Source organism: Protopterus annectens, chromosome 8.part1 (assembly GCF_019279795.1).
Source record: "Protopterus annectens isolate FY-2018-M chromosome 8.part1, PAN1.0, whole genome shotgun sequence".
In the NCBI taxonomy this organism is placed as follows: Eukaryota; Metazoa; Chordata; order Ceratodontiformes; family Protopteridae; genus Protopterus; species Protopterus annectens.
The window spans coordinates 95,311,548-95,327,149 of NC_056742.1; the positions used below are offsets into that span (position 1 = coordinate 95,311,548).

The 15,602-nt window shown below is 39.0% G+C and overlaps 1 protein-coding gene across 1 annotated transcript in view; it reads left to right on the plus strand.

The window, feature by feature from the left end:
- PIEZO1 (piezo type mechanosensitive ion channel component 1) overlaps positions 1 to 15,602 on the plus strand; it is a 3,550,337-nt gene that overhangs the window by 2,507,128 nt on the left and 1,027,607 nt on the right. Inside the window, exon 23 of the mRNA XM_044081575.1 lies at positions 14,704 to 14,947. Coding sequence (XP_043937510.1) covers positions 14,704 to 14,947 — 244 coding nt within the window. The remainder of the gene's footprint in view (positions 1 to 14,703; positions 14,948 to 15,602) is intronic.

The following is a 15,602-nucleotide window of genomic DNA, read 5'->3' on the forward strand; positions in this document are numbered from 1 at the left end:
TTATAGGTGAAAGCTTGGAATCTGTGTGTAGAGTCTGATCCTGGAGAGAGTAGGAGCAGAGTGCATTGATCCCTGACTGTTTCCGGTTGGATAGTGTCCGTCTGTGCTTAACTTACATGATTAGTCTGGTTGCTATTAGAGTCATCTATCAGAAAAAGGCTGCAAGCATGCAGACCCTTGCATCATCTGGCCAAGACTGTGGATCGCCAAACAGGCTGTGGCCTGCTTCTATTCTTGGGATTGGTGCTAACATTTTGCTTCTGGTAAGAGAAGAAGCAAAGGAGTATTGTATCCCAACAAAGTGATAGCTGTGGTGAGACCAGGATTAGTAGTAGCCATTCATGTGACTCCCCTCTTTTCATCATTCTTGACAAGCTGATTCTTTGTTTTCAGTAAGTACTGCTTGATTTCTAACTTCAGAATACCTGCCTAAATACTTCATCCTTAAATGTTCAGGGTCTACGTATCAGTTTCCCCTCAAGTGTTTGGCAGTGTTCTGTACAGACTCAGACATTTGTGACATTTTCCTGTAAAAGTACAATTGAAGTGTCTCCAATATCTAATTGCACACAGGATAACTAGTTTGCAGTGACAAGCACTGTCCACATAGTTCCAAACCGGATACTCCTGACAGTGATTGATATTCTCACTCCAACTTTGTAATGAATAAAAAAGGGTCTGTTGCCATGGATATGAACTTTCCTACTGTCTCCTTTACTGGCTTGTTGGATATGGGCATCCTGAGGTAATGTAGAAATTACCTCATGTTTGCTGACAACCCGTTAATTCTCAAACAAACTGATACTGTATGTGAGAGATGTATTTTCACAACATCACTGGAGGCAAAGCTCTCACGTAAAACTACTTTTAATGTCAATAAGGTTGTCAGTAGGACACATGCTGCACCCATCACATACAACTCAAAGCAGACATATAGTACCACATATAATGAGGCACTTGCATGTAACCTTCCTAAACCCCAAAGACCTCCTAGACAAAGTACACACAAGAAATACCCTCAGCAGCCCCAAATGCACTCTTTCAAAACAATGCCTACATCATCACATAGAGCTACATCTCATGGAGCCTCTACCTCTAAACCCATAAGGCAAGTTACCACACAGTCCAACATTCTAGTCATGAGACACACTGATGTCCCTCTCTCCAGGATGAGTAAGTATAAAGTTACTGTCAGTTGCTTATCAGGGGCTAGGATCTGCCTCATTATGCATGCACTCAGGTCACCGGATCACAATTACCAGTTTGATAAAGTCATAGTCCATGTGGGGGTAAATGACCTGACACATACCTCCCTAGACTATATGAAGAAAGACATCATACAGCTTTCAGAATATGTGCCTCAGGCTGGTATGAGCCTTGCACTGAGCAGCATTTTACCTTCTCCAAGGATGATGCCACAATACGAACAAAAGGTGATTGACTTTAATTGGCTTAGTTTCTGGTGTCATTCAAAGGGGGTGTAATATTTGTCAGCATGGAAGGAGATTGTCAACAGGCCACGCTGCTTTGCCAGGGGTGGTCTGCACCTCTCCCCTCTAGGCTTTTGAATATTAGCTAAAATATTGTCTTCCCCATAGTGCCTTTTTTAGGCAATGCCAAACTGAAAGTACTTCCAACATAGCAAATTAAAACCAAGAAAATCTAAAGGTGTTGCTACCCAGTGCTAGGAGCCTAAACAAAAAACTCCACTCTCTGGAAGCTCTCTTCACCCTAGAGAATGCTGATGTCTGTGTGGTCTCAGACACGTGATTTAAAGCCGAGGACAGCACATCCAACAGTGCAGGCTTATAATGCCCTCCACACATTTAGACCAGCTATTTCACAGGCAGGGACTAAAGGTGGAGATGTCTCTATTTAGATAAAAAATAAATATACTTCAAGGCTGGTCAAACAGGACAATGCACTCATGCTGCTCCATGTTCAAATGACCATAGGTAAAATCTAATACCACTTCCTTGCAAGCTATAGTTCCCCCTCTATGACTCAGGAAAGGCCATACCATGTATTTAAACTTATTAAAAACAGTAACCATCCATCCCAATACCGTATTCATAGGTGACTTTAATTACCCCACTATTAACTGGGAATCCTGTATGACATCAAACGTACATGCACAGAGATTCCTGGATTTTGTAAACACAAACTCCCTGGACTCGATAGTCAATGCACCAACCAGGGGTGCAACCATACTGGATCTGGTCTTCACTAATATGGGAGAGTGCTGCACACCCCCTACTGTAATGTCTTCCCTGGTAAGGTCAGACCACAAAATGGTCTCCTTTGAAGTAAAAAATAAAACTTGGACCCCCAGCTAAATCAGGAATATTCAGGAACTATTCCAAGGCTAATTTCCTGCTAATTAGTGAGAACCTGGCAAAATTTCAAGTCCCTATAAACCCTGAGAACACTTTTGTCTATGCAGAACTCTTCACAGAAACCCTGTACAAGCATGTCAATAGCTGTATAGAGGCAGCTATACCCACCAGGAAGAAGTACAGAACTAACTCAAAAAACAAGCCACCATGGTGGAATCACAAAATTAATCAGATGTATAACATGAGGGAAAAAATCATGACAAAAATTAGGAGGTGCAGCATCCAGCAGGATAAAAGCACTCTCATTAAACTAAACAAACAACTCAGAGGACAAATAAAGTCTACCAAAGCCAAATTTGAGGTACATTTGGCCTCCCAGGAAAAGGGCAGCTGCAAAGCATTCTTTAGCTATGTCCGCAACCTCAAAGTCAATAGACAATTGTGTGCAGAGCTCATTGTAAATGGAACCACCGGTACTGAGCCAGGAGATATAGCAAACCTCCTGGCTGATAAATTCAGTTCCAACTTTACTCCTCTGTCCCCCTCAACCTTCCCTCAGGAAATATCAAATATAACTCCCCATACTACCACTAGGGAACAGGTCCTTTATGTTATCTCTAATATGAAGAACACTGCATCAATGGGCCCAGACAGTATCCCAGGATGCCTTCTAAATAGCATGAAACATGACCTATCAGGGCCTCTGGAATTACCATTTTAACTGTAGCCTCCAAACAGGCTTTATGCCTCATGAATGGAGAAAGGCAACAGTCATCCTTCTGCACAAAGGTGGGCCATCTACAGACCTTAGAAACTACAGACCCGTAAGTCTCACTAGTCTTGTATGTAAAGCCATGGAAATAATTATCATGGGGATGATCAATAGACATAGTAAACCTCCAGACACTGGACCCAACCCAGTTTGGTTTTGTAAAAGGTAGATCATGCCTTCTCAACCTGGTGGACTTCTTTGAGAAGGCCACCAAAGCAATGGATGAAGACAAAAGCGGTTACACTGCTTACCTTGACCTGGCCAAGGTATTTGACACAATACCCCACTCGGGCATTGTTGACAAACTCAAAAGTTTAGGTGAAAGCCTGTATGTCATCCAGTGGATAGCCAACTGGCTCACAGGACCCACAAAGTTAGAATTGGGGAGCCCACCTTTGCAAAGAGGCCAGCCACAAGTGGAGTCCCTCAGGGATCAGTCCTTAGATCACTTCTTTTTGGCATTTACTTCTCAGAAGTCAATGTCAGTGGTCTCTGGCTGACTAAATTTGCAGATGATTGCAAATTAGGAGCTGTCATTCAATCTCACACTAACACAAATGTTCTCCAGGAGGGGCTGATACAAACAACTGGTGTCAGAGTCATGGACTAAAACTAAATGCAAAGAAATGCATAATAGTGTCCTTTGGGACGTCATCCATCCCTGGTAACTATCATATTGACAACACACGCCTTAAAGTTGACCCAGTAGTCAGAGACTTAGGGACACATAGATAGTAATCTAGTCTTTAATCATCACGTGTTTACAGTGGTGAGGAAATCATTCTATGATGCACAACTTATAAACAAAAGTACGGCATCTACGTCCAAGGAAGTCATTGTTCCCACTGTATTTGGCATTCATCAGACCTATCATTGAATACAGTTCCCCCTTTGGTATTTACCTAACCAGGCATATCTGACAACTGGAATGTCCACTGAGGTTCCTCACTAAAAGAATACAGGGCATAAGTTATATGTCCTATGCAGACCGCCTCAAGGCCCTATCCCTGTATTCTGTCTCCTACAGGTTTTTAAGGGGAGATCTATGCCTGGCATACAGTGCATTGTCAGACCCCACTCTGATGAACCTCCTGCATATCCTCAAAGCAAACAGTACCAGAATTACCCATTCTAAAGACTTAAACCTTACCTGTGATATAAATAGGACCTGCTGGAGAGATAGGTATATATCCCACAGACTTACCCCATCTTTGGAACAGGCTACCCATCCATGTGAAGCAGAGTTCCTCCCTAATCCAATTCAAGTGCAACTTGGACAATTGGTTGGGAAAATGGAAATTCATCCTTGGTTTGGCACCTATGTCTCTGATGCAAACAGGTAACCTGTAAATGGTTCATCTCCCAGGCCTATGCTTACAGTTATCAAGGGTATCTGAACTCATTAGAGATTTGGGATGCATGGCTAAGCTTAAAAAGTCCCTTGTGGTTGTTAGCCTGGTAAGCACCTATGAACATGGCCCCTACTGAGTGCCACATCAACGTCAAACCCCTAAGCGCACAACCTGTGGTGCGAGACTTAGGTACTCAGGTTGACAACAATCTCACGTTCGACTATCATGTAGCTGCAGTGGTCAGAAAAAACTTTTATTTAGTTCATCTCATAAGTAAAGGGATTACATCCAGAAAAAAGGAGGTCATTACCTCTCTCTACTCCTCCCTCATTAGGCCAATAATAGAGTTTAACGCCCCATTTGATATGTATCTTTCCAAACACCTGCACCAACTGTAAAGGCCATAGAAATAGCTCACAGAGAATCCATGGCCTCCAACACCTGTTCTATGCGGACCGGCTCAAATCACTCACTGTATTTGGTATCGTACAGATTGCTCAGAGGTAATCTGTGTCTCGTCTACAAGGCAATATCAGACCCTGCTGTACTAGAGATGCTCCATATCCATAAGTCTAACTCCTCGCCCATTACCCACTCTAAGGAATAAACTTCCCATACATGCCAAACAGAGTACCTTGCTGACCCTCTTCAAGCTCAGCCTTGATGAGTGGATGGGAAACCATAAATTTGTCCCAGTGGTTCCACCTGTGTTCCTGATTGACAGGGGTGACAGGTGTAGACTGAGGTTTCTTTTTTGGGGCTAAACTCTTGGCTAGGCTTGTAAGGACCCCAGGGCCATTAGGGTAATAACTTCCTATGATCCTATGACTGTAGGCTAGAGATTGACTTCCCTATCAAGTATTGATATCAGAGTATAGGCAAAGAGAAATAGGGGAATCCTAAATGAAAGACCAGCACTGGTAGAGTTTTTAGTTGAGTCTGGAACAGAAACTGCTGTTAAAAAAAGGATAATGAGTCGAACATATGAAATATTGCATAACTATAAGAATCAACCAGAGGATATTAAAAAGGATTGGAAAGATAGATTGGATAAGCAATTCACATAAGAAACAGTGTGTAGTGCTATATGTTTGACTCCCAAATGTGCAACAAAGTCTAAAAGGCTTGGGATTTTTGCTTGGAAGTACCTCAAGTAAGAGTTTTCCCACAGCTAGATAGCAAATTTTGGAGGTGTGATAGGAAAGAAAGAAGTAATTGGGAGTATATTTTTGGGAGAGCAATGAGTTGGCAAATTTTAAAAATTTCATGCAGACTGCTCTATCAGAAATACTGGCTGAGCAAATTGGTATAACTAACAAAATGATTTTTTGAATTGTGACACATACTAGGAACTGCCTAGACATATTAAGGCCTTGTTGAGTCTTATTATGGTGTCTGTCAAAAAAAAACAATGACTTGAAAATGTAAATCAACGTCTAAACCAACTGTACTAGAAGTAGTGAATATAGCAATAGACATAAAATAACTGGAAATGGTATCTTTAAAAAGGTAGGAGCAAATTATATAGAAAAATATGGGAATTGTGGGAACAATGCATGCAGAATAATGTTTTAGAGGAGGAGTGAGATTTAAAAGAAAGCAGGATTTGAGTGAGCTATGCAATGTTTGACTGGATAAATTATAAGCGATATATAATGTTTGCAACTAAAAATATATTTTTTTCATTTCTATAAATGTATGATTGCATATGTCATAAGAGATAATTTAATAAAGATGTTTCTTTAAAAAAAAAAAAAAGAATAAAGAAGGCATTCACAAATGTGGGTGGTATACAGGTATCAAACTCCTATCACAATGCATGAAAGTCCTGGAGATGATTATTAATAAATGAATACGCAGAGATGTGCAGTTTACATTCAGATCAGGATGCAGCACAACTGACCTACCATTTGCAGTGAGCAGAAGAAGCTAGAGATGAGGGAAGAATCCAACTGGGCATTCCTAGACTTGACAATGTCACAAGAAAGATGATTTGCGCAGTCCTGCATTGGTTCAAAGTCCCAGAAACATTGGTAGAGTTAGTGCAGACTGTGTGCAAAAGACCCAAAGACTCATGCAGGAAAAGTGTTCAGTCTCACGGAGGAGTTCCCAGTGTGAGTGAGTATGCATCTGGGTTGAGTTCAGAGCCCACTGCTTTTCATAGTGGTGATGGACTACAGTAGCAAACAGGTTGGAGGGGACAGCTAAAGTTGCTGTATGCAGGGAATGTGACTTTACAGGCAAACTCTGAGCAAGAGCTTCAGCGAAGAATAGGGGAATAGAATGCAAAACTGAAGACACATGGGATGAAACTGAGTACAGATAAGAGTTCTTAAGGCAGAAAAGCGGGAAATCAAAAGTAGCTGAGAACTGAGATAGAAGGGAAAATAGCGGAACAGGTTAACAACTTCAGGTATCTAGAAGAGGTGTTTGAAAAGGGAAGTCTGAATGAAGAGGCCTAAGCTAGAATCCGAAGGGCTGCAGCCAACTGATCCAATGTGTAGGGGTAGTGTATGAAAGAAGTATACCAAAGAAGCCAGAAAGTAAGGTGTGCAAAACAGTGGTCCGACCAGTATGACTTTATTGTAAGAAACCTGCTCTATAAAGGCAAAGCAGTTGAGGAAGCTAGAGGTGATAGAGATGAGGTCTGAGATGGGTGGTAGGATGTACAGTGTGGGACAGATGAAGAAATGTAAACAGAAAAGCAGAAGCTGAAGTAGCTCCAGTTGCAGAAAAGATAAGGAACAGATTTCAGTGGTTTGGACACACACAGAAAAGCAGAAGACAGTCTTGTGAAGATATGTGACAGACAGGAAGAAGGCAACAGGAAACAAGGGCATCTTGCAAAGAGATGGATGGATGGATTCTGAGAGAGATGACCTGCAACATTTGGACATAAGTGTCAGAAGTTGGAGAGTGGCACTGAATGGAGAGAGACCGAAACAGCTGACAACACTCAGACCTCATGTAGAAAATGGGCAAAAGGGGGGCAGGTTGATGATGATGATGAATGGTATCAAATGAAAGTTTACATAGTGTTGCAAAAATTGTCATTGGTACCTGCTGTTTGCTTCCTGTCACTTTGCAGATGTTTATACTTAAGTAAGAAAATATACAGTTATGCTTAAATATATTTCTGTAAACGTCTCAAGCATTGCTCACTTGTTTGCATTTGGAAGACAGCATTTCACATGTTTATTCACCATAGTGGTCAGGTATGGTTGCTTAGGCAAATGGGCTACTCTGTAGAAAATGTGAGTTATTTTCTGCAAGTATAATTATTAACACGGCACATATTTATAACTTGAACTAAAAGGTATTTATATGGTACTCTTTGGTATGAAATGAAAGCATACACAATGTAGAAAATCTGTGCTGGTAAAGTTAGGATCTAGCTAGTACTGCTCTTTTATATTTATTTGTCCATTAAATATGCATTCAGTTCATAATTATGCAGATCTCTCAAAAACGGAGTGACATCTGTAAAACTGCTTTGCAGCAAATTGAAGATCACATTTACTAAACAAAAAAAGGAATGCTGCCAAAAACATCAGCTGGTGTTAAAAGATGGTAAAAAACTTTAATACATCAAAATTAAGCAATTTCATCTGAATATAACTTGGGACTTCATCAGAATGAATATACATCACAGTGCAAGGGTTTAAAAAGTATCCTTCTAACCCATGTGTGTAAAATTCTCAACCAGTCAAAACACTAATTACATAAAATACATTAATACAATTAAAGAGCAACCATAAAAATACTAAAACACTTTTCCTACTACAAAAACAGTTAAATATTTCCCCCTTAATTGACATATGTAGTTGTATAACATTGATGTGCTCCACAACCGGGATTGCAGTTATACTCCATAAGATTGAAGTTTCAAAACACTAGCAATGGATACAGTTTTCTGTACTTTTCTCTTATTGGGGCAACAGTGTCAGGGTGATCATTCCGCTGTAATCCAGTTCTTTAACATATCTGTTAACCAGATATTCTGCCAGGTAACAGGAAAAGAGGAAGGCCTAAGATGAGGTTTATGGATGTGGTGAGAGAGGACAAGCAAGGTGGTTGGTGTGACAGAGCAAGATGCAGAGGACAGGAAGAAATGGAAACAGATGATCCGCTGTGGCAACCCCTAATGGGAGCAGCCGAAAGAAGAAGATGATTAACCAGATATTCTGTTAATCTGTTTAAATAATACATTTTAAAATAAAGACACTAACTGTGTTAACTGTATTCACTTTATATCTGGTTAACAAATATGTGAAAGAACTAGATTATAGCTGAGCGATCGCGCTGAAACTGTTCTGATTACTTACACAGAGAAAAATACATAAGAAAATCTGTTCAGACAGAATGTGGTAATTATTAATTATTGGTTTCAAAGACATCTGCCACTAAAAATCACAAAGTGGTTAAATGAATGGCAACTTAAAGCTATCACACTTTCTTGATTCCAACGGATTTCTGTTCTGTAAGGGGCTAGTGGAGTGTTGTTCATGTCACTTGAAAATTGCTATGTACATGTTTTTCTTTTTTCTGAAGTGGTTAGAAAATACAACATTTGTGATTGGGCTTAGGCTTTCAATTAAATGTTTTCTAACTTTGTAAAATAAAAACATACCTGCAGTTATATACAACGGTTGTTCCTGTTGTCAAGGAATACTTTTTCAAGCAGTAGATGACGCTTTAACAAAAAAAAAAAAAACGCATACTACCGAACAGCTGTTTCTAGGATGAGGATCGCACCTTTGCAGCTGTCTTTATGGCTGAATGACTGTATGTGCACTGTATGTGTATTTGCACATTTTTTATTTCTGTGTATGACATAAGTAACTGTTATTTTTGTACAATTACCTATTTGTATTATCAGAGAAATACATGAAAAGACACTACATTCAGAGCTGTATGACCACATTTAAACCGTTGCCCCGATAACGGAAAATTACCCAGTTTTCTTTAATCCCAGATATATGGCAGCATTCAGTTTTATCTGCCAAGTTAATTCTGTGTCTCCAAGTAAATCTTTCTGTGGACCTCCACAAATTGAACATCACATTTACACAAACAAAAGTCACACTGATAATTGAGGTCTATTTGTTATGGCTAGAAAAATATTAATAATTGTATGTTTATAATAATGAAATTTACATATCTGATTACTTGTTTGCTATAACATCACCATTATGTCTAATTGACATATTACTATCACCATTATGAAGAGGAGTGAGTGCTCATAAACTTTCATATTTATTTATTTTTGTAACTTTTTATAGTTTTTGAGATGTATACATTTATTTATAGCTATGTTGAAAAACTGTTCTCTCAGAATTTTAGACCAGGCAAAAGCTGTTCAGGCAGGAAATCTGTAGGTGTCAGGAAGTGTGAAATTCCCTTTAGGTAGGTGTTAATGAGTTCAGAGGTGCAAAATGTAAAGTATGATATTTGAGCTAAGTTATTGTGGATGGAGGTTTCTGTAGTATTCATTAATCACAGCAGTAGTCAACATTCAAGTATTCAATCGCATGTTTGTTTTCATTAGCGCTACACTATATGGGCACCCTATACCCAAACAAGCAAACAATTTAGCACTTCAGCTTTACTGCTGGTCACACTGCACTCTGAATCTTTAAATAATACACTACAGTCAACTAGAAGCCTGTCAAAAACATCAGTTAATACAAACAAACCACTACCACACATACATTTAAATATCACTACTTTACTTATACTTCCCTTTCTAACTGGCAGTAGCTTGTTTCCATTGACCTTGTTGCCTCTTTCAGTTCACGTGTACTAGTCTGTTTATAAACAAAGAACATATCACTCCCCCATACCCCCTTAATTATGTATACTAACTCTACAGCTGCACATTTTCCACCAGAAGGTGGTCTACATTATGTTGCTGCAGATGATCAAAATCAGGACCGACTGTGGTACAAGTCAGCATTCTGTTACTTCAGTGGGATGTGACAACTCAAGTACCATTTGACAAACTGCCACATAAATTATACATGCACACAGGTCTGTGGCATCTATAGACTGAAATTTAGTTAGACTTTGAAACATTCATGCCAAATGGTTTAAAATGAATTTTGTCAAATTACAGTAATGGGCGTGCCTTCGTTGAAGGTTGGGTGTCGAGCTGGCACCTCGGCACCATAAAAATCTACTGCCAATCATTAGTGGACCAGAGTTCCGCTGTGGCGACCCCTAACCGGGAAAAGCCGAAAGAAGAACAACAGTTAATAGTAAGTATCATACAACAAACAGTTCCTTACAAATGTGAGTGGGAAGACCACACAAAAATGATTCACTGAACTGATAATTAAGTTGTCAACTGGCCGGGTAAATCTCTTCATACATTAATAATGTCTTTTACAGAGATAGATGTAAATACACTACCTTCTGAATGCTAAATCAACCAAAGTAGCATTCAACTAAATTAATTTTCAACTATTTATTTTCAGTGTTTTATTTTTCAACCAAATAATGGGAACTATAAATTTTTACAAACACACATTTCTATCCATTTTTAAATAAAGGAGTTCCTGACTGAAGACTCATTTGCCTGTGTTTCATCACTGTTTTTGATTATTCTTTCCTCTCATGATTACAGATTTCCATTCATTTACACTAAACCCAGCTTATAATATATCAAAACATTTTTTTCAATTTCACAGCTCTCTGTCAGATTTTGTATTATTTCAGCTTAGTTCAACCTATGTTAAAGATTACTGTTTTTCCACAGACTTGTAGCATGTATTTTCAACAGTATTGCATCTTGTTATCTTTCAAAATGGTTTCCTGTTTGATGTCCATCAGCTGTGGAACCTTTCTAATTGATTTTACCATTTCTTGTCTCCCTGTGGTAATTTAACAACCTCCGTATGTAGTGTGCCTTTTCCTCTTGTAATGACTCTGTAACAACTTGTGGATGAGCAAATGGGGATTCTTGGGCAGGAATAAGTGGACTGCAGGGTTCTCGCCTTGCCCAAGAATTCAAGACTGTCCAGTTTTAGTAACCGCAAATGAACAGGCTATTTGGGAGTAAGTATAACAGTATGTGAGGAAGAGTAGTTGCAAAAAAATCATATGCATTTGAACAAAAAACAAGAAACGGGAAGCTCTTGATTTTGGATAGGAAGATTCAAACAATGAAATGTGTTAACGCCGTTTAGTTTTATATACGTCAGACATATTTTTATCTACCAAAGGAAAATTCATGGATGATGATTAACAGAACTGAAGGAATTTATTTGGGAAAGGAAGAAGGCAGGAGTTAAGTCAGCTAAGTTGAATGTCCCCTTAGGACAAGGTTTAGGATTACCTGATTTGAATGGATACTTTAGAGCTATGCATTTAAAGATAATATACATAACAGACAGAAGGGAATTTGAGAAATAAGGAGAGAACAGCACTTTGGGTGCAGATACTTAAGGATAATGGCAGCCACCATACAGAAAATTGTATTTATAAAGTAGTAGAAAGTATTCTAAGAACTAAGCCAGCACTGGAACAGAGGAGATTTTTGCCAATAGGAATCCCTGTAAGCAGAGGTATAGAAGATAACCGGGGGGTGTGGAATTGACTGGAGATAATTTGCAAAGGAATCAAGTTATCAGAGCAAGTAACTATAGAGAGAAAGGTAACACAGTAGGAAGAGGCCAAGCAGAAGTTTGGACTGCAGTTTAGAGACTGCCTTCCTTTGCAAGGATTGATAGGCTACTAACAAAGAGAAAGGAGAGTGCTAAGTTAAAGACTAGCTCTTGGATTTTTTTAGTAAAAGCTGGAATAGAAACTGCTGTTAAAAAGAAAATCATTAGAAGGACATATAAAATATTGCAGAATAACTATAAAAAAATCAGCCAGTAGTGGTTAGAAATGCGAGAGAGTCTTTGAATGCAGGAAAAAAAAAAAAAAACAGTGGGAGGGCATCATTATAGTCCTAAAGGTTTATTTTTCTGCTTTTAAGGTATTTTCTATACCCCAAACAGAATTAATTAAATTTTTACTTTTACTTAGGTGGATGTGTGATGGGAAAGCGAGAGTTGATTCGTAATTTTTTTGGGGGTGAGATGTAATGAGTTGGCAGATTATTTAAAAATTCCTCACTGAAAACTTTGTCAGAACTGTTGGAGGAGCAAAATCTACCTTGAAGAAATTATTTTGTTGAGCCTGGCCATAGGATTTGAATTGCCTTGACATAGTAACGCCTTGCTAAGTTTACTATTTCTTGCTGCCTAAAAAGTAATTAGTAGAAAATGGAAATCAAAATCTAAACCAGCTATAATTGTAGTACTGAATATTGTAAAGGAGGTAAATAAACTGGAGGTAGGATATTTTGAAAAAGGAAGGAGCAAATTACATAGAAATAAATGGAAACTGTGGGAACAATAATGCAGAATAACATTCAAGAGGAGGAGGAGTGAGGTTTAAGGGAAAGCAAGAACTGAGCATTTTATGTAATATACTGTATGAATGTTAAAAACAAAACCTGTATGTATACTACATGAAAAATATTACTATGATTTGTTTTCTCTTTTGTTAATGTGTAATGTTTACCTATGTCGCTGTCTAAAACAGAATGTAAAAAGATGTTGGAGGAATAAACGGAATATGTAATACAGAGTGGCAAAGAAAAAAACAATCATATGTAGTCTGTAATATTTATCTGATTTACTTGCTAGCCTACTGTGTAAGTAACTGTATGTCCACCAGTTTTTGGATATCTTCTTCTTGGGCCTGTTCTGAAAATGGGTTTTCCCAACTGAGTAGTCCCAGTCAATATACGTGATAAATAAAGACTTCACAACTGAAAGCATTTGTTTTGTCATTCATTTTTTTCTTGTTCTTGTTTAAAATAGTTTGGAGAAAATGTAGAAAGTCTATCTTAAGACTCCATAGTAAGTGTGATAGCACTCAGATCAAATCCTTATAATTTGCTCAAGTAAGCTTTTAGACAACCATAATGTTTTTTATTTATTTATTTTTGAGTCACTAGCCTCAGAGTGCTCTGAGAGTGTTGATGGAGAAGTACAGAGAATGTCAGAAGGAGCTGCATTGTGCTTTTGTAGACTTAGAGAAAGCATATGACAAAGTGCCTAGAGAGGAGTTGTGGTATTGTATGAGGAAGTTGGGAGTGTCAGAGAAGTATGTAAGAGTGGTACAGGATATGTACGAGGGTAGTGCGACAGCGGTGAGGTCTGCAGTGGGAGTGACGGATGCGTTTAAGGTGGAGGTGGGATTACATCAAGGATCAGCTCTGAGCCCTTTCTTATTTGCAATGGTGATGAACTGGTTGACAGACAAGCTCAGACAGGAGTCCCCGTGGACTATGGTGTTTGTAGATGACATTGTGATCTGTAGTGAGAGTAGGGAACAGGTGGAGGAGACCCTGGAGAGATGGAGATATGCTCTAGAGAGAAGAGGAATGAAGGTCAGCAGGACTAAGACAGAATATATGTGAATGAGAGGGAAGGATAGAGGAATGAGGAAGGCCAAAGATAAGGTTTATGGATGTGGTGAGAGAGGACATGCAGGTGGTTGGTGTGACAGAGCAAGATGGAGAGGACAAGAAGAAATTGAAACAGTTGATCCGCTGTGGCGACCCCTAATGGGAACAGCCGAAAGATGATGATGATGATTTTTGCGTCACTAGCCTCACACAAACATCAAGCCTCCCTGTCAACTCCCCAGTAGACCCAGTTATTCTTTCTTTAGCTTACTAACCCTTTTGTACCTTTCTGGGACAAGAGTTGAGTGGTAAGAGTGGTGCCATCAGTTATTGTTGGGTGTCGTCATGTGCCCAAGTCCCCATTCTGCTACTGGGATGTTTACTTTGTGCTTGTAATCGAGCACAAGTACTTGTGAATGTGCAGCAAATGGTTCAGACTTCTAAGCAATGCATGAGCAACTGTGAAACACCTCCCAACAGATTAATCATGGACCCTTCCTATTAGGTGGGTAAGCCAGCATTTGCTTTTCATTTCTCATCTCATCTCCTCTCAGCCAGCCCCTTTAACATCTGAGTTGAACCTGGGTAATCTGTGGCAAAAGCTGAGACTTTAACTCTGAGCCACAAAAAATAGCTGGTTTGCTTATCATCATATTGTAACATTTCTGTTGCAAAAAGACTTTGGTCTTAATCTAAGACTTAAAAGTTTACATAAGGTTGTAACACTGCACAGTTTTTTTTATAGATGTTGAGCTGCTAATGACTTTTTCATTTTTACAGATCTTACTTGGACATGCTCAAAGTGGTGGTGTTCCGTTATCAGTTCTGGTTTGTGCTGGCAGTGATCTTTATTACTGGAGCTACTCGGATCAGCATGTTTGGCTTGGGGTACCTGCTGGCTTGCTTTTACCTATTGCTGTTTGGGAATTCTCTCCTGCAGAAGCCAGTGAGGACTAAACTTCTTTGGTGGGACAGCCTTATTCTTTTTAATGTCACTGTCGTCATCTCAAAGAATGTGCTATCAGTAAGTTTTTTTTTAATGTACTCATTCATACAAATCTCTGTTAAGAAAAGAGGGAACTAAGAACCAGATGTCAAAGATGCATAATTCAAATAGATTGCCTTTTCCATTATATAAATACATGTACATTTTAGTTTCACATACTATTTCTACTTTGCAGCAAAAAGGGTTATTCTATAATAGCTTTAGCATCTACTGATATATTGCATCTTGATTGTGAAAATTGTGTTGCTTAATGCACATCACTGATTAGTAAAACGGTGCAGATAGAAAGTTTCAGAAAACTAACAGACTAAAAAGTGCAGTCATTGACTATTGTAAAATGTTTTGTTATGTAGTGTGTTTATATCTGTTTATTTTACATTCAAGTAGAGTAAGCATGCTGATTTTTTTTGTACTTTTTTCAGACAAATTTTGTACCCTGCAACAATATGCATCTTTATTTGTGCATGCATTTCTTATGTAGTGTGTGTGTGTGTGTGTGTGTGTGTGTGTGTGTGTGTGTGTGTGTGTGTGTGTGTGTGTGTGTGAGTGTGTGTGTGTGTGTGAGTGTGTGTGTGTGTGTGAGTGTGTGTGTGTGTGTGTGTGTGAGTGTGTGAGTGTGTGAGTGTGTGAGTGTGTGTGTGTGTGTGTGTGTGTGTGTGTGAGTGTGTGAGTG